The 19,657-nt window shown below is 36.4% G+C and overlaps 1 protein-coding gene across 1 annotated transcript in view; it reads left to right on the top strand.

The window, feature by feature from the left end:
• LOC132133498 (protein kinase C-binding protein NELL2-like) overlaps nucleotides 1-19,657 on the top strand; it is a 95,484-nt gene that overhangs the window by 71,123 nt on the left and 4,704 nt on the right. The window contains exons 15-17 of the mRNA XM_059546353.1: nucleotides 54-149; nucleotides 14,530-14,670; nucleotides 17,684-17,877. Coding sequence (XP_059402336.1) covers nucleotides 54-149; nucleotides 14,530-14,670; nucleotides 17,684-17,877 — 431 coding nt within the window. The remainder of the gene's footprint in view (nucleotides 1-53; nucleotides 150-14,529; nucleotides 14,671-17,683; nucleotides 17,878-19,657) is intronic.

Here is a 19,657-nt window from a genome sequence, read left to right as displayed (position 1 = left end):
GACCCGTCCCCTGACCCGCCCCCTGACCTGTCTGTCCTCTCTCTGACCTGCAGCACTCTGTGATGGCCGCTGTCTGAACGGCGGCTCCTGCTCGTCTCCCAACATCTGCGTGTGTCCACAGGGCTTCAGCGGGCAGAACTGCGAGACAGGTAAGAGCCTCTTTCTGATCTCAAATGCCTCTCTCAGCTCCTCCAGTCCCTCTGAGGACTTTATGGCTCGCTGAGAACGAAGCCTGAGAAGAAGAGTGCTTGATTGTGGAAACTCACATAACTATATCATAGAAACTTCACAATATACTTCTAAAATCAACAAGAAGTGCTCTCTACCGAGCCGAATCTGTAGGGGGCGAGAACGAGTCTTTACACCTGTGTGTCTGCCTACTGTGAAATTACCACATCAAATGTGACGTGCTAACATGGGTTTGCTTCAGGGATATTTTTTTTTTTTTTTTAGAAGCTTCCCAATGGAAACCTGGACAAGACGCAGGCCTGTTTCACACATACTCCGTGTGCAGTGCGTGTGTGTTACGTATGTGGTGCTGAAGCAGCACAGACTCATTGTGCTTTCACACAGGACGCGTTTGCAGTCCGCTACTCGGTGCGTAAACGATCGCTGCACTGCACTAACATGGGTGCGTAAAAAAAATACGCAACTCATACGCACTGCAGACGGATTATGTGTGAAAGAGGCGTTACTACACTTAGTGCAATGCGGAGTTTGTTTACAGCTTTCTCAAGCAGTTTGTGATGCATTTTGGAAACAGGAGATGATCCCCTGGTGTAATGCACCACCTGTCTTGAGAAACCCATTCACAAAGACTTTACGTTACTTTTAGTCATTATTTTATTTGGGTAGCACACATATTCTGAATGCCTTCGGCAGAATTCAAATGAGCCATTTTAATCTAGATTTAAAAAATGAATCTATGCCCACCACTAATATATATATATATATATATATATATATATATATATATATATATATATATATATATATATATAGATAGATAGATAGATAGATAGATAGATAGATAGATAGATAGATAGATAGAATTTTTTTTCCATTTTTTTCTGGGATGTCAAAAAGTGTTCTACAATGGGTATAGAAAAGAATCAGCTTCATTTCAAATAATCACATTTTGTTGCTTTGCAGCCTGTGATGAAGACAGACACAGTTTTGTTTTATCACGCTGTATTTATTCAGTGCAATTTATAACATCCAAGTGAAAGATAAAACACCAACATGCCAGAAAAAACAGTGTGTCAATAATGCAAAATGATAGTTAAAGGCAGTTCATCATTGAATTCAGTGATGTCATCTCTGTTCAGTTAAATAGTGTCTGTGCATTTATTTGCAATCAAGTCAACGATATCGCTGTAGATGAAGTGTCCCCAACTAAGCAAGCCAGAGGCGACAGCGGCAAGGAACCGAAACTCCATCGGTGACAGAATGGAGAAAAAAACCTTGGGAGAAACCAGGCTCAGTTGGGGGCCAGTTCTCCTCTGACCAGACGAAACCAGTAGTTCAATTCCAGACTGCAGCAAAGTCAGATTGTGCAGAAGAATCATCTGTTTCCTGTGGTCTTGTCCTGGTGGAAGTCTATTATTAAGAAGTGGAAGGTAAAACACATACCCTCCCTGGATCAGGACATCGCTCCAAACTGATGAAATTTCCGGCTGAAAAGCAGCAAAATGTGATTATTTTAAAGGAGAGTGATTCTTTCACCACTATATATATAAAACACTCATATTCTCGATTGTGATGTTGCTCAGCATCCACAGAACTTAATCTGCATTATATCGAATAACAAGTTCTTCTTCACTTACACTAGTTTCAGGGCATGTCCTGCTCTGTATTTCCACATTACTCCACGTTACCTTCCCTTTGTGTGCTTGTTTTTCTTGGGTTTTTTAAATGATCATATCTGCTACACACTCGCTCATTTGTCTTCATTTAGGACTGGGTGTTTTTTAGTTTAGTAAACCGAGCATCAATTCCCCTCATAGCAAAAGGGAAACGCGTCCTCCGTGTGAGCGTTAATCATTTCTGAGAATCGCAAGCGTCTTTGTTTCTGGTTCTGTTGTTATTGAGCCCCTGGGAAACGCTGTGGCTCGCCGTCGCTCTCGTGGAGCTGCTTTTAATGAAATGTTGAGTCTGAACGTGTGGATCACGTCTGTTTGTGGACGGTTTCGTCCCAAGCCATCGATCCCATAGAAAGAGCAGCTCTGCCCTCGCTCTGGCCCTTGATTAAAATCAAATGGCTTTTCTTTCAGACTTTCCTGTTCATTTTCTCCTGGAGGATACCGGAGGGAATCGAGCGGATGAGTGTATGGCTTTTTCCACACAGATGTTGGAATCGTATTTAACTATTTTTCTCAGAGTGTTCGAGAGCCCGGAGCCACAGGATCATGCGTTAAAAATCAGCACATAAGAGATTGTGCTATATTGGGATTTCATACAGCCTCCAGTGCTTTATCAAATGGTGGTACATAATTATTTTTTTGTAAAAAATATTCATTAAAAAAGTTAACTATTTAACTAGAAAGGTAAAGATTGTCAACAAACTCAAAGTTTTGAAAACCTTATAAATGTAAAAAGTCTTTATGATTTAAAGGTTTAAGGTATAGATGGATGAAAGAATGATAGATAGAACAATAGATAGACAGACAGATGTGTCACATGATCTTCAGAAATCAGAATAATATGATGATTTACTGCTCAAGAAACATTTCTGATTATCATCAGTGTTGAACACAGTTGTGCTGCTCAATATTTTTGTGGAGACTGTGATAGATTTTATTTCTCAGGATTCACAGATGAACAAAGTTCAGAAGAACAGCATTTATTTGAAACAGAAATCTTTTGTAATGTTTTAAAAACTCTACTGTCCCTTTTGATCAGTTTAATGCATCATTGCTAATTAAAAGCAATGACAATTGGGTCAGCAGGTTTCATTCTGTCTTGTATTGTGAGAAACAGAGTTTCAGCTTTGAGGAAAACATCACAGCATAAACAACCTCGAATCATCACAGTGAGTCGAGAGCAAGACAATTATGAACAGAAGACAAAAGGAAAGATGAAGAAACCGCTCTTTTATGAAAGTTGAAGGTGGTATTAAAGGGAACAGAAAAACTAATAAACAAACGAACATGACAGAAATGAATGTTTTTTCATGAACTAAATAAAACTCGCAACAAAACTAAAGCTAATGTCCTATTACACAGTGAAACCTGCTCACTCTCGGACCATCCCAGATCAGGAGGAGTTTGTGTCTTCATCAGGTTTGGAGAAATTTAGCATTGCATCAGTGTCTCATCAATGGATGCTCTGCAGTGAATGGGTGCCGTCAGAATGAGGAAGCGTTATTATGGATTATGGACTTGTATTTTAGTTAAAAACCTGGAATTGTTTCATCTTTTAACCTGATGACATTGTTGTTAACTGATGGACTGGAGTGCTGTGGATTATTGTGATGTTTTTATCAGCTGTTTGGACTCTCATTCTGACGGCACCCATTCACATCCATTGCTGAGACATTGACACAGTGCTACATTTCCACAAATCTGATGCAGACAGAAAATCATCCTGATCTTGGATGATCTGAGAGTGAGAACATTTTTTGGTGCATATGCTTCTGGGATACGGCTGAACATGAAAATGCTTTCCCTCGGCTGCACTGTTGTCCTCTTCTCTGGCTTTTTTTATGAATCCTCTCAAGACCATCTGACAAACTAGCGGAGCAGAGACCGACACAATCAGGATACGGATGATGATTCGAGAGAGAACGTACAGAAAACCCAAAGAATTAAAGGAGAAGATGTGCAAAATGATGCAGAGAAAGAAACGCTAAGTGTTGCTGCACCTCGATGATGTCATCATGTTCTTATAGATGCAGTGGAGATGCAGGAGAAGCATTATTCTTAATGCACAATTGCACACACAAAAACCCCACAAGTGCACATTATAAAAACACTATATAATATAATTTCTATTGTTATATATAATATATTCCAATATAAAATATATGAAATAAATAGTGCAGTAATTTTTTGTAGGTAATATTAACTAATGATTGATTTAATATTTATTTTATAATTTTTTATTTTATGCTATGCATGACTGTACACCACTAAATCATATTCTTCATGAGTATTTTAGCGTAATCAATATCAAGAAAATTTTCAATAACAAATATATTTATATGTGTGTGTGTGAAGCATTTAATTCAATACTGTATATTTTTTATTTTAGCCTATATATAGAAAGTGAAAGGACATTCAGCCAAGTATGGTGACCCATACTCAGAATTTGTGCTCTGCATTTAACCCATCCGAAATGCACACACACAGAGCAGTGAACACACACACACACACACACTGTGAACACACACCCGGAGCAGTGTTCATCATTTATGCTGCGGCGCCCGGGGAGCAGTTGGGGGTTCAGTGCCTTGCTCAAGGGCACCTAAGTCGTGGTATTGAAGGTGGAGAGAGAACTGTACATGCACTCCCCCCACCCACAATTCCTGCCGGCCCGGGACTCAAACTCACAACCCTTCGATTGGGAGTCCGACTCTCTAACCATTAGGCCACGACTTCCCTATAGTACAGTTTATATAGAGAGAGAGAAAGAAAGAGAGAATTAAATATGTGATATGTTATTTTATATTACTCAAAAATTGTTGTGTTTACCTTGGTTTTTACATTTTATGAAAATATGAGTTTCTTTGAATATTAGCTTCCATAGCTGTGCAAACGAGTGGCTGCTTACTGGACCAAATCACAACAGTTTCCACATGAGGAGAAGTGCTGCTTAGAACAGCAGTGCAGCTCACTGAGAGATAAAGCTGGACGATGGAGATGATGTGAGTGTGTTTCATCAGTGCTGGTGGGGTTTCTTGTGTTTGTTGCTCATTGGAGGTCATCACAGACCGAAGGAGGAAACTCTCATCTCATCCCGGCTGCGGCGCTCCGTTTGTTTCGGCTCGTTGTTCACTGAGCTCTTTCTTTCTTTAACGCCCCAAGCGAGAAATGAAGCCGTTGTCTGCCGGTAAATACGAGCGAGTTCAAATTTCACATCTTGTTACTTTTTCACTTTGATGTTGTATTTGCAGAGATTGGATTGTAATGTTGCATGAAGTCATTGTGTTTGGATTCAGAGCTGGAACTACATCCCCCTGAAGAGAAACACACCCACAGATCCTCCACATCTCACACATACTGTACACTGCTACACTCATCAGAGCTGGAGAGTCACTCATTACATGCAATCTGGATTCATACAGCTACCGAAAATTCAGTACTTGTTATTATATTTTAATATGTCTATATTTTAAAATGCTTGTAGTCAGATCTAAGTAATCTAAAAGTCAGAAATCATTACCTAATGTAAATACACACAGAATTTACCATTTCAGTTGGTTTTTCATCTAAATTTCATGTTAAATTTGATGTGTTACTTATGAAAAGTCAAATTAAATCCTACAACAACAAATAAGTTTTTAAGGAGAGGTGTGCTGGTAATTCACTATAGCAGCTGCAGAGCACCTAGCTACAACTACACAGAAACTCCATAGCAACCAGCAACAACATCCTAGCAACCCCATAGTAACAGCCACAACACCATAGCAACTGCATATTGCCTAGCCACAACACCCTAACAACCACATACCAACTCCATAGTAACCAGCCTCATACTCTAGTAACCATTCAGAAAACCCTAGCAAATCACTCAGCACCTTAGCAACCGCATACAGTATCATCTCGCCATTTTTTTTTTTTTCAGAAAAAATAAATAAATACAGTAACTGGATATGGGATCTCCATAAAGTGAAAAGTTTCATTATTGTTTATTATTTATATTATTATAATCACTGTACACTAGTAGCAATAATAACTAAGTTTTACACTAGTAACAATATAAACTATAGTTACTAAAAAATAACAAATATTATAAAGGATATAAGAAAAACAGAGGAAGAACAATGTTTTATTATATGTACTGTATATTATATATACAGTTTTTTACAATCACTTTGCTACTATATTCAGAACCTTGATGTCATTTTTCACAACTCTAGACACAAAACTCAAAACGGTTATCACTTGTAACACAGGCTGTCTAATGTTCAAAACATTGCCTTACGCATTCACATCTTTAAAGAAATCTTGCACTTGCACAATCATTGGTTCAAAACACAACTTTACTGTGAAATACCATTGAAACATAACTATAGATCACCCACACACAAGCAACCGATAGTTTCACTGCGTCATTGTTCGTACAATCATTAAATATTGTAGAACAAAATAGGTGATACAGGTTTCATTATGGTACTACATGTACAGTAAATACATCTCTGTAAAAGTACTGCAGTAGTAGAGAGAATACTACAGACACAGTGGAATCATTGAACAAAGTTTGTAATATATTGATGCAAAACACTACAGTACTGTACAATTACAACATAGGTTTATTTGAATCAAAGCAAAAACAATTACAGTTTTTTACAATCACTTTGTTACTATTTTCAGAACCTTGATGTCATTTTTCACAACTCTAGACACAAAACTCACAACCAATGATCAAAATGCACATTTTTCAAAACTCTAACCCTTTTCTCAATTGTTTGGATACAATACACATAAAACTTAGATCATTTGTTCATTCAACAAAAATCACCTGTTCAATATGACACAACTTAACATCAAAGTGCTACTATTTCAAAAGGCAATTCACACATTACATTTCAAATGAGTGTCTATTCATTTCCTTACAATGATGTAACTATCAATTGATACAACTGCTCAAAATGATAAGTAACTGTTGCATTACTCTTAGTATGGAAACTCACAAACAATCTTCCATGTTTACTGTAAATCATGAACGTTTCAAGATAACGAGATTCATTGTCACCAATTAGCGCGGAGCATGAACCAATTAGACTACAATATCCATGGATGTAGCCTAATATTTTATCATAATGCTTCATCAGACACTGTGTCTATGGCCCCAAATACTGTACCACCTTTTCAGACTATTTACAGTATTGACAGTACTTCTGTGACCAGGCCAAATAGTGGAGGCAGAGGCAGAATTCTAACTGACCAACAAGAGCAGGCTGTGGTCGATTTGGTTCGGGCCAGAAATGATATTCCCCTTACAGAAATTCGCCAGCATATCTTGGACAATGAAGACATGTTCAACAATGTGGGATCCATAAGTTTGCTGACTATTGCACGCATACTGAAAAGGCACCAGGTATCTATAAAACAACTATACCGTGTGCCTTTCGAAAGAAATGCAGACAGAGTGAAGCAAATAAGGACTGAGTATGTTCAGGTAAGTTCAGTTTCAAGATGGCTGTTGTAAAAACATTCCCAAAAATTCTACATTGTACAGTAATCTCTAAATCTCTTTCTAAAATGTATTTTTAGAGGGTGATGGAGCTGGATGCTGATGATGACCATCACAAATTCATATATTTGGATGAGGCTGGTTCTAATCTGGCCAAGACAAGGAGGAGAGGTTGGAACTTCATTGGCCAGCGGGAAACCATCCAAGTACCTGGACAACGTGCGGCTAACATTACCATGTGTGCAGCTATATCAGAAGATGGTGTGGTGGGTTTCAATTTCATAGCTAATTATTTTTGCTTTGATTCAAATAAACCTATGTTGTAATTGTACAGTACTGTAGTGTTTTGCATCAATATATTACAAACTTTGTTCAATGATTCCACTGTGTCTGTAGTATTCTCTCTACTACTGCAGTACTTTTACTGAGATGTATTTACTGTACATGTAGTACCATAATGAAACCTGTATCACCTATTTTGTTCTTCAATATTTAATGATTGTATGAACAATGACGCAGTGAAACTATCGGTTGCTTGTGTGTGGGTGATCTATAGTTATGTTTCAATGGTATTTCACAGTAAAGTTGTGTTTTGAACCAATGATTGTGCAAGTGCAAGATTTCTTTAAAGATGTGAATGCGTAAGGCAATGTTTTGAACATTAGACAGCCTGTGTTACAAGTGATAACCGTTTTGAGTTTTGTGTCTAGAGTTGTGAAAAATGACATCAAGGTTCTGAAAATAGAAGCAAAGTGACTGTAAAAAACTGTAGCTATGAAATTGAAACCCACCACACCATCTTCTGATATAGCCGCACACATGGTAATGTTAGCCGCACGTTGTCCAGGTACTTGGATGGTTTCCCGCTGGCCAATGAAATTCCGACCTCTCCTCCTTGTCTTGGCCAGATTAAAACCTGCCTCATCCAAATATATGAATTTGTGATGGTCATCATCAGCATCCAGCTCCATCACCCTCTAAAAATACCTTTTAGAAAGAGATTCAGAGGTTACTGTACAATGTAGAATTTTTGGGAATGTTTTTACAACAGCCATCTTGAAACTGAACTTACCTGAACATACTCAGTCCTTATTTGCTTCACTCTGTCTGCATTTCTTTCGAAAGGCACACGGTATAGTTGTTTTATAGATACCTGGTGCCTTTTCAGTATGCGTGCAATACTCGGCAAACTTATGGATCCCACATTGTTGAACATGTCTTCATTGTCCAAGATATGCTGGCGAATTTCTGTAAGGCGAATATCATTTCTGGCCCGAACCAAATCGACCACAGCCTGCTCTTGTTGGTCAGTTAGAATTCTGCCTCTGCCTCCACTATTTGGCCTGGTCACAGAAGTACTGTCAATCCTGTAAATAGTCTGAAAAGGTGGTACAGTATTTGGGGCCATAGACACAGTGTCTGATGAAGCATTATGATAAAATATTAGGCTACATCCATGGATATTGTAGTCTAATTGGTTCATGCTCCGCGCTAATTGGTGACAATGAATCTCGTTATCTTGAAACGTTCATGATTTACAGTAAACATGGAAGATTGTTTGTGAGTTTCCATACTAAGAGTAATGCAACAGTTACTTATCATTTTGAGCAGTTGTATCAATTGATAGTTAGATCATTGTAAGGAAATGAATAGACACTCATTTGAAATGTAATGTGTGGATTGCCTTTTGAAATAGTAGCACTTTGATGTTAAGTTGTGTCATATTGAACAGGTGATTTTTGTTGAATGAACAAATGATCTAAGTTTTATGTGTATTGTATCCAAGCAATTGAGAAAAGGGTTAGAGTTTTGAAAAATGTGCATTTTGATCATTGGTTGTGAGTTTTGTGTCTAGAGTTGTGAAAAATGACATCAAGGTTCTGAAAATAGTAACAAAGTGATTGTAAAAAACTGTAAAAAAAAAATTAATAAAAAAAGCGAACTAACTGATCCATACGTTTAAATTTTTTTTTTTTTTTTAAGGAATTAATAATTTTATTAATCAATGATGCATTAAATTGATCAAAAGTGACAGTAAAGACATTTATAATGTTTAAAAAGATTTATATTTTTTAAAAAAAATGCTGCTGTTGTGAATTTTCTATTTATCTGTCAATCCTGAAAAATAAAATGCATCACGGTTTCCACAAAAATATTAAGATTTCAACATTGATAATAATCAGAAATGTGTATTGAGCAGTAAATCATCATATTATCATGATTTCTGAAGATCATGTGACACTGAAGACTGGAGGAATGATTCTGAAAATACAGCGGAGCATCACAGAAATACATTACACTTTAACACAGATTCACACAGAAAACAGCTGTTTGAAACTAATAATATTTCATAGTTTTTACTGTATTTTTGATCAAATAAATGCAGCCTTTACAAACACAACAATTCTTTATATATATAAATATATGGTTAAAATGGAAACTTTAAGGACAAATAGCTTTACTACCTAGTTAAACCATAATAACTGTAAAGTCTTTGTGATGATAATACCAACAGTAACGGTAGTATTTTGGTGGAAACAACTGTTGCCATGGTAAACTGTCATGAAAATTTTCCCACAATGCACCGCTGGTGTTGGTGAGTCTGGGCTGCTTTCACCTGTATATTCACACACATTGCTACAGTGGGCAGAATTTCATAACTTATTTAGAGACACACACACACACAGAGTTAATTAGTAGTGCTTAATTAAGGCCATTTGTTTCTCACGAGTGGCTTGTTTCATGTAAATGTTGCGTCTCAGAGGACGCCGTCGCGCATTTGTGCGTCTCTTGAGTGTTTGAAGAGAAAGCACGCCTTTGTTTGCAGCTGTTGTTTAATCTTGCAATGTTTTTTCTCTCTTTTTTGTGCTTATATTTTACAAACTCCTGCCTCTGTTCTGCTGTGCTGATCATACGTCAGATGTACTGTACAAGTATGGTTATTTCATAATATTTCGAGCTGGTGCGATGGTGAAAATTGTCAATGGTGGATCCTGATGTACCGTTTGCAATGCTGTAGATAATTTTGAATGATTTATACATAAAAATGATAAAGAAACATGCCGTTATATGAAACTATACAGTACAGCTTGTAGACACTGTGGCCTGAGGAAGCCTAGACAGATAAGTTTTACCTCACAATTCTGACTTTTTTTTGTGAATCCAGTTTTTTTTTTCTCAATTCTGTTGTTAGACAAAAATTTTGAATTGCAAGATATTAACTCAAGGTGATGATACACAGAGCAATGTTGTTTGAGCACTTTCCCAATTCACAGATAAAGGTCAGAATGACGAGTTTACATTAAAAAATTATTTTTTCTTATAAATCTATTTATATCTCATAATTCTGACTTTATATCTCGCAACTGTCTATTTTCTCACAATTCCGATTTTATATCTCGCAATTCTGACTATTGTCTCGCAATTGTGACATTTTTCTCACAATTGTGACATTTTTCTCACAATTCTGAGTATTTTGTTGCAATTTAATATTTTCATGCAAATCTGACCTCATATCTCGCAATTCTGACTTCATACAGTATCTCGCAATCTGACTATTTTCTTGCAATTTTATATTTTCTCGCAATTCTGACCTCATATCTCGCAATTCTGACTTCATACAGTATCTCGCAATCTGACTATTTTCTTGCAATTTTATATTTTCTCGCAAATCTGACTTTATATCTCGTAATTTTATATTTTTCTTGCAATTCTGACTTTATATCTCGCAATCTGACTATTTTCTTGCAATTTTATATTTTCTCGCAATCTGACTATTTTCTTGCAATTTTATGTTTTCTCGCAAATCTGACCTTATATCTCGCAATTCTGACTTCATACGGTATCTCACAATCTGACTATTTTCTTGCAATTTTATATTTTCTCGCAAATCTGACTTTATATCTCGTAATTTTATATTTTTCTTGCAATTCTGACTTTATATCTCGCAATCTGACTATTTTCTTGCAATTTTATATTTTCTCGCAATTCTGACTTTATATCTCGCAATCTAACTATTTTCTTGCAATTTTATATTTTCTCGCAATTCTGACCTTATATCTCGCAATTCTGACTTCATACAGTATCTCGCAATCTGACTATTTTCTTGCAATGTTATATTTTTTCGCAAATCTGACTTTATATCTCGTAATTTTATATTTTTCTTGCAATTCTGACTTTATATCTCGCAATCTGACTATTTTCTTGCAATTTTATATTTTCTCGCAATTCTGACTTTATATCTCGCAATCTAACTATTTTCTTGCAATTTTATATTTTCTCGCAATTCTGACCTTATATCTCGCAATTCTGACTTCATACAGTATCTCGTAATCTGACTATTTTCTTGCAATGTTATATTTTTTCGCAAATCTGACTTTATATCTCGTAATTTTATATTTTTCTTGCAATTCTGACTTTATATCTCTTAATCTGACTATTTTCTTGCAATTTTATATTTTCTCGCAATTCTGACTTTATATCTCACAATCTGACTAGTTTCTTGCAATTTTATATTTTCTCGCAATACTGACCTTATATCTCGCAATTCTGACTTCATTCAGTATCTCACAATTTTCTTGCAAAGAAAAAAGAATATATATATATATATATATATATATATATATATATATATATATCATATATATCATAAATAATATTATACATCATATGATACTAAATGCTGAATATTAAAATAATTAGTTCCACACACACACACACACACACACGCATATTCTAAAAATACAAGAAAATCCATAAAGTAATAAAGTGAATAATGAATAAATTAATACATATTTAATTTTCATTACCTCTTAATGTTCACTTGATATGATATATTTATAATATAAATACAATTATTTATATATATAATATCATTAATTATATTTAAAAATATTATTTTATAAACATGCTATTAAAATAGAATTTATATATATTTATTAAATATATATTTATTTTTAAAAAACTACATTAAAATACACTAAAACTATAAATCTATCAAACATATATAAAAGAAAAATAAATGTTATAATTTTTTAATTGATGTGTTCAGATTTATAGGACATTTAAATATGCATTTATAGCGCTATCGTCACCTCCAACAGTCATGGACAGAGAAAACTGAACAATGTCATTAGTCCATGACTGTTATTGCTCTGACTTTAATTAAATGCTGCTAGTAATCACCAATAAAGAAACAAAGTGATGATGACTGAAGATGTGGGTCACCTTTAAGCAATATCCGTTTCATTTAATCATCCTTCAGTCTGCTCTCTGAAAACTCCTGATGGTCACCTGACCGCGCTGAGGTCGCGCTGTGATTGGCTGCTGATGAAGGGTGATTTCTATAACGATCTGAGATCAGTTTTAATCAGAACATAGGCTAATCTCTCCTGTGAGTGTTTAATCAATGAGAAAATCTCTCTCCACCCGCGTCTGAGTAATAATGGCTTTAATGTCGCCCGCCGTCTAATTTAATATCATTCCACTCATTATGTCTGAATTACTAAAGCCATTTGTCTGAAGACGGGATTGGACTGAGATGCTGCTGTTTGGACCAAACACAGTCTGCAGGTGAATGAAAACATGTCCAGGTCATATTTCACCCCAAGATCATAACAAACAAAAGAATGGTCTTTGGTAAAAGACATGAAAAATCTATTTTTAGGAGCATAATTGTTGTTGTTTTTTACTGCATTCTCATTACTGTGTCTGAGACGATGTTTTGCTTTTGAATTATTATGTAATGTACATTTTTTTTCTTACTGATGATTCTCATTAGATTCTCATTACTGTAATACACTTATACCGCAATATATTACTGTTAAAATACTGTATTTTTATTCAAATGAGCATGAAAGCGTAACAACAAATTCTACCATGATGCATAAATACTTTACTTACTAATATATATATACATCATTTAATATAATTATGATTTATATAATTGTTTACAAATAATTAAAATAGAAAATGAAGTATTAAAATACAATTTAATAAAAATGGGGTCTGTTAATTAAACAAACCCTGTTATGTGAGAGGTAACATCAATTATGTCCCACCATAACGAGCTCGTCATAACACCCAGAAACATCAACATAATCTGAGATACTGAGATCACGGGAAATGAGCCTGAAATATGAAGTGTTTGTGATAAAAACAAGACATCTGGATATAAACTAAGAATAAACTAACTGAATTCACTGGCATAACCGATGGAGAAGATTCCTGGATTAATCCATAGCACTCCGGTCCATTGTGCACTGTTTAGAAGTCAGAAAGAGCTTTATTGTCAAGTATGTTACACACTTGTTATTTACAAGTGTACTGTTTATGAAGTTTCAAATGTACAATTTTCAGATGCTGTATATTAATGTGTCAGTTATAATGGACCGTGTGTAGTTATGAAAGTTTAAATTGTAATTTTTCCTCTCTCTGGAGGGGTAAAGATCTTGGACGTTGGACAGGGAAGCACCACTGCTGTAGTCTGCTGGTGTCTGAATTTGTAGCTGAACCAGACCAAACAGTTATAGATGAACACAGACCAGACTCAGCGAGAGCCGAGAAGAACTGTGTGAGCAGCTCCTGTGTCTGGATAAACTCCTTCAGCCGGTGAAGCAAGTGCAGCCTCTGATGGACCTTTCTGTCCATGAGATGTGAGACGTGAGACATGAAAGCGAGAGCAACGAGTCTGTAGTCATTGATTTTATATTTATTTTTTTGGAGGCCGGAATGATAGTGAAGCGTTTGAAGGAGGAGGGAACTTCACACTGCTCCAGTGATCTGTTTACAAGCATAAACCGCTCCAAACGAATATGTGGCTGGATTTTGATGTGAGAGACAACAGGAGATGCACTTTTTCACTGAAGGAAGAGTTATTATGGATTATGAACTCTTAAAAACTTAAAAACATCTTAATGCTGGATTTGTTTCATCTTTTGTCTTCTCCAGATGTTCACTGATGGACTGGAGTGCTGTGGATTATTGTGATGTTTTTATCAGTTCTTCTGAGGATTCATGCAGTGCTTCTTAAGAGTTTGGTGTGAATCTCAGCATAATGTTGCTGTCTACCTTCATCATGTCAAGAACATGTTGCCTCATGACTTAAAATGAGGTTCTTGAAGTCAGCCGAGGGGTTTAGTGCAGAGATAATGAACCGTGTGTGTGTGTGTTCAGATATCGACGAGTGCTCAGAGGGTTTGGTTCAGTGTGACACACACTCCACCTGTGTGAACTTACCTGGTTGGTATCACTGTGAGTGTCGTGACGGTTACCATGACAACGAGGTGTACACCGCCAACGGAGAGTCCTGTAAAGGTACAGCTGTCCAAACACACACACACACACACACACACACACACACACACACACACACACACACACACACAGACTCTAACTCACACACAGACTCATAAACACACACACACACAGACTCTCATTCACACACAGGCTCATTAACACACACACACAGACTCATAAACACACACACACACACACAGACTCATAAACACACACACAGACTCATAAACACACACACACACAGACTCTCATTCACACACAGGCTCATTAACACACACACACACACACACACACACACACACACACACACACAGACTCTAACTCACACACAGACTCATAAACACACACACACACAGACTCTCATTCACACACAGGCTCATTAACACACACACACAGACTCATAAACACACACACACACACACAGACTCATAAACACACACACAGACTCATAAACACACACACACACACACACACAGACTCTCATTCACACACAGGCTCATTAACACACACACACACACACACACACACACACACACACACAAATTCTATTCAAAACAGGTTAGGTGATATATTTGTAGTAAAGTTGATCTGAACTGCTGCATTAGTCATACAGCGCTCCTGACCGCGCGCCTCATGCATGAGCCCGACGCACTGCCACAGAAACAAGAAAGAGATGCGTTCTAACATAACTGTGCCATTAAACTCAGTCAGAGAGGGCTCATTTAAAATAGTGCACATATATAGGCTGTTCAGAGTTGTGGTTAGAGTGCAATGAAATACCTTATATCTGCAGACGATGTACGTTTGTTTGTGGATGGAGACTTCACCGGCTACATGCGCGAATCCTCATTTGCGCGCGCGCGCGCGCGTGTGTGTGTGTGTGTGTGTGTGTGTGTGTGTGTGAAATGTGATGCTAAAGTGAAATAGCTGGGCAGTTTGATAGCTGAATTATAATAGGCCGCCTCATAACCTGGGAGTCGGGTTGGGGCGGGAAAGGAAATTTTTACTTTATTTGCGGGGCGGGCCAAATAATTTCATAAAAGCGAGATCCCTGGTCCCTATTCTCTTAATGAGTAATGGGTGTTTTCTGGGCGTTACGTGCAATAAACCAATCATAGTCTCATCTTCCATTCCCTTTAAGAGCCAGTTACTCATGCCATGACATATTTGCTATTTACACGGCAGAATTAGGCAAGCGCAAAGACAGAACGCGTCTCCGAGATGAAACGGAGCTGCTTGTGTGCTAGCAAATAGATACCCTAATTCTGATACATGCGATGACTATCCATTACGACATGTAGCTGTAGCCATATATATATACATATGTATATATATATATATATATATATATATATATATATATATATATATATATACACAGGGCCGTATTAAGACCGTGTGGTGCCCCTGGGCACTACCTCAAAACCCCCCACCCCCACCCCCCATTCAGACATAATTAAGGTGATTTCTCAAATGTAATTTATTAACTTGTCCAACTACCATATTTTTCGGACTATAAGTTGCACCTAAGTATAAGTTTCATCAGTCCAAAAATAGGTCATGACAAGGAAAAAAAACATATACAAGTCGCACTGGACTATAAGTCGCATTTATTTAGAACCAAGAGAAAACATTACCGTCTCCAGCCGCGAGAGGGCGCTCTATGTCTTCAGTGTAGACTACAGGAGCACTGAGCAGCATAGAGGGCCCTCTCGTGGCTGGAGACGGTAATGTTTTAACTTTAACTTGAATGGTAAACAGGAAGAGTACAGTCAATGGCCTCTGTGTCATTGTCGTCCTGAGCTCATTCTTTACACGTTTAAAAAAAAAACTTTTGATCCCTGGAAGATTTTGAATTTAAGCTAAACGTCTTGCCTCCTTGTCTGTCTTTAACTTTCTTTTTGCAAAACCACTCAATTGACGTCTGTCCATTTTGATTCATTTTCTGTAGCCGTTAAAAAAATTACACATTTGCGCGTACTTGTTGTGGACCAACTCAACTCTGACAGATTGGGGACGGAAGGGGGGGACTGATAGTGGTCATGTAATCTTTATTTATTTATAATTTATTATTGTTGTTGTTAAGTTAGTGTTCATAAACGAGTTATGTATGGTCTTTCAAGAATTTCAAGTTAATAATATAATAATTTACTAAAAGTATTTTTAAAGCTTGTGTCATGTGGTGCCCCCTGAGTTGTTGTGAATGGTTGGTGCCCCTGGGCACTGGCGCAAGTGCCCTTATGGATAATCTGGCTCTGTATATATATATATATATATATATATATATATATAATTAGTAGTTAATTTTTTAATTAAAAAATTAAATTATATAATTTTTTAACTACAAAAAATTATGCATTTCAATCCTTTACTTTTTCATATTTGGCATGTTTGTGTGCTGCTGTGCGTCCCTGTGTTTAATAAGCAGTGTGTACGCACACTGTGGACCCGCCTATACTAGTGAAGTGAAGTGACATACAGCCAAGTAAGCAATGCGCCTGAATACACCTCTTTTTTTTTAGACCAGCACGCCCATGGGCGCACAAATGGGTGCAAATGCATTTGCTAATTTAACGAAGTAGCATTGGACTCAAAACTAGCAAACACACTTGTGCTGTGCCTTGCATCGCATTGCGCCGGGTGTATGATAGGGCTCTAAGACTCTCACTCACACACAGACTCCTAAACACACACACACACAAACACACTATACAATCAACAAAAATAATAATAGCATATCAGTGATATATTGTTGATATTGATAACATGGAAACCAAATTCATCACTTGAAATAAAATTAATAATTTCTCATTTTAGATTAAGTATTAAAATAAACTAAAAACTGTAATAAAAATTTATAAAAACTTGACATTAAAAACTAAAACATTTAAATGGATGTATAAAAAAAATTAGCAAATACACAACAAAATGAATAAAACTTAAAATTAAAGTGAAAACCAAAATTATGAAAAACAAATATCATTTAATATGAAGAAAACTGCACGAGTGATGCGTGTGTTTGCTGCTGCAGACGTGGACGAGTGTGTGACGGGACGCAACACCTGCGCTAACGACACACTCTGCTTCAATCTGGACGGAGGCTACGACTGCCGCTGCCCTCACGCACACAACTGCACTGGAGACTGCGTCCACCACGGCCAGGTCCAGCACAGCGGACAGATCTGGGTGCTGGACACTGACCGGTGCTCAATCTGCTCCTGTCAGGTCAGTGAGAGCGATGCATTTTGGGTCTCAGCTCTGAGGCGCAGGTTTAACCACACCATCAGTCACCACATGACCAAAAACAAGACTCTTTAAAAGAAGCTTATCATCAGCAACATCTGTAACGGGGAATCAGAGGCATTCGGATCCATGTGCAGAACTTCATTCAGAGAATGGTCAGACAGGCAGAAATCAGGAATGGCGTCAGGTATGTTAGGGGTAACCAGGATCGAAAACAGAACCAAGCAGAGATCGGGGCAGGCAGCAGAGAATCAAGAGTCGACATACACAATCCAAGATCAGACACGGGAAGAACAAACACAAGGGAAAACGCTCGGAAATGCTAGACAGGCTAAACAAGACTTCGCAGTGAGTGAGATCGATTGTGGTGCTTATGTGTGTGTGTAAATGAGGTGCAGGTGTGGCAATGAAATTGGCTGATGAATGAGGTGCAGGTGTGGCAAGGTGATTGTGATGCAGTGACTCATGGGGATTGTAGTTCGGGTGTGGTGCAACAGAATGAAGGGTGCTAGTGTCCAAGTGATGATATGGTGACATCTGGGTGGTTGATGGAAATAGAAGATGCCAAAGTCCTGAGTGGAGTGCCCTATATTAGAGTTCATGGGCACTCCAGCTGATGATCGTAACAACATCAGTTACAGTATGATTCATTAACAAATATTACAATAATGAGTTAAATGCAGTTACAGAGAGACTAGTAAATATTAATATTTATAGTTTTGTTTTATATTTTCCATTTTAATTTTAAAGTTTAGTAATTTTGTTGTTTGTCACTTTTATTAGTATTTTTAATCTGTATATATAGCTTTATACATTTTTATTTAAGTTTTTTTTAATACAAACTAAATTAAATTATTTTTTATTGAACATTTATTTTATTATTTAATAATAATTAAATATCATTTATTTCATAAATAAATTGAAATAAATTTCAAGTAATAATAAATAAACTAAAACATTTAAGTTGTTTTAGTTGTAGTTAACCTGCAAATAAAATTTGAAATAAAAGGTGTTGTAACTCTATATTAATTTTATTGTGCAAAAAAAGTGTATATATATATATATATATATATATATATATATATATATATATATATATATATATATATTTAATATTACAATTCAACATTTTAATAATATAAAAATTCAAATTCTTAATATTTTTATAATATATTTTTAAAAAATATATAAATTGAATATTACGAAAATACAATAAAATTTTCTATGAAACAAATAAGGATGAAACATTAATAAAATCTGAGATCTGTGTCAAATAAAACAAAATTATTTCCAGTCAAAGGTATCACACTGTCTAGAGTTTTATTCATTGAATATCAGCTCGTATATATGTGAAGATATGAAGTGAAATAGAAATGTAATTGTTTTTGCGTTGAGTTTGTTCAGAGTTTTCGCAGCGCTGAAGGATAGTCACATTTCCCTTAAAGCCATTGACCTCCATCAATTAGGCTGCTCACGCTCGCTAATTAAGCCTTTAACTGAAATGTTTTCTTGCATCTGGAGGTCAAGGGGCACGATGGATTTCAGATATTAAATAATCAATCTACCAATTAAGGTGCTCACGGTGAAGGACAGAGTGAGTGAATCAGCTCTAATCAGCACGTGCGTTTAATTGATGTGAAGAGAGAGCTGTCAATCAAAATTAGACGCGATTCATGGGTCATGAGTTTCGACTGCTGAAGATGAAGGACAAAAACAACTTGTGGAGACACATGATGCCCAAGAACATACTGACATTTACAAC

Source organism: Carassius carassius, chromosome 50 (assembly GCF_963082965.1).
Source record: "Carassius carassius chromosome 50, fCarCar2.1, whole genome shotgun sequence".
Classification (NCBI taxonomy): domain Eukaryota; kingdom Metazoa; phylum Chordata; class Actinopteri; order Cypriniformes; family Cyprinidae; genus Carassius; species Carassius carassius.
The sequence above is the reverse complement of the archived record's forward strand: the minus strand, read 5'-3'. Positions and strand labels throughout refer to the sequence as shown.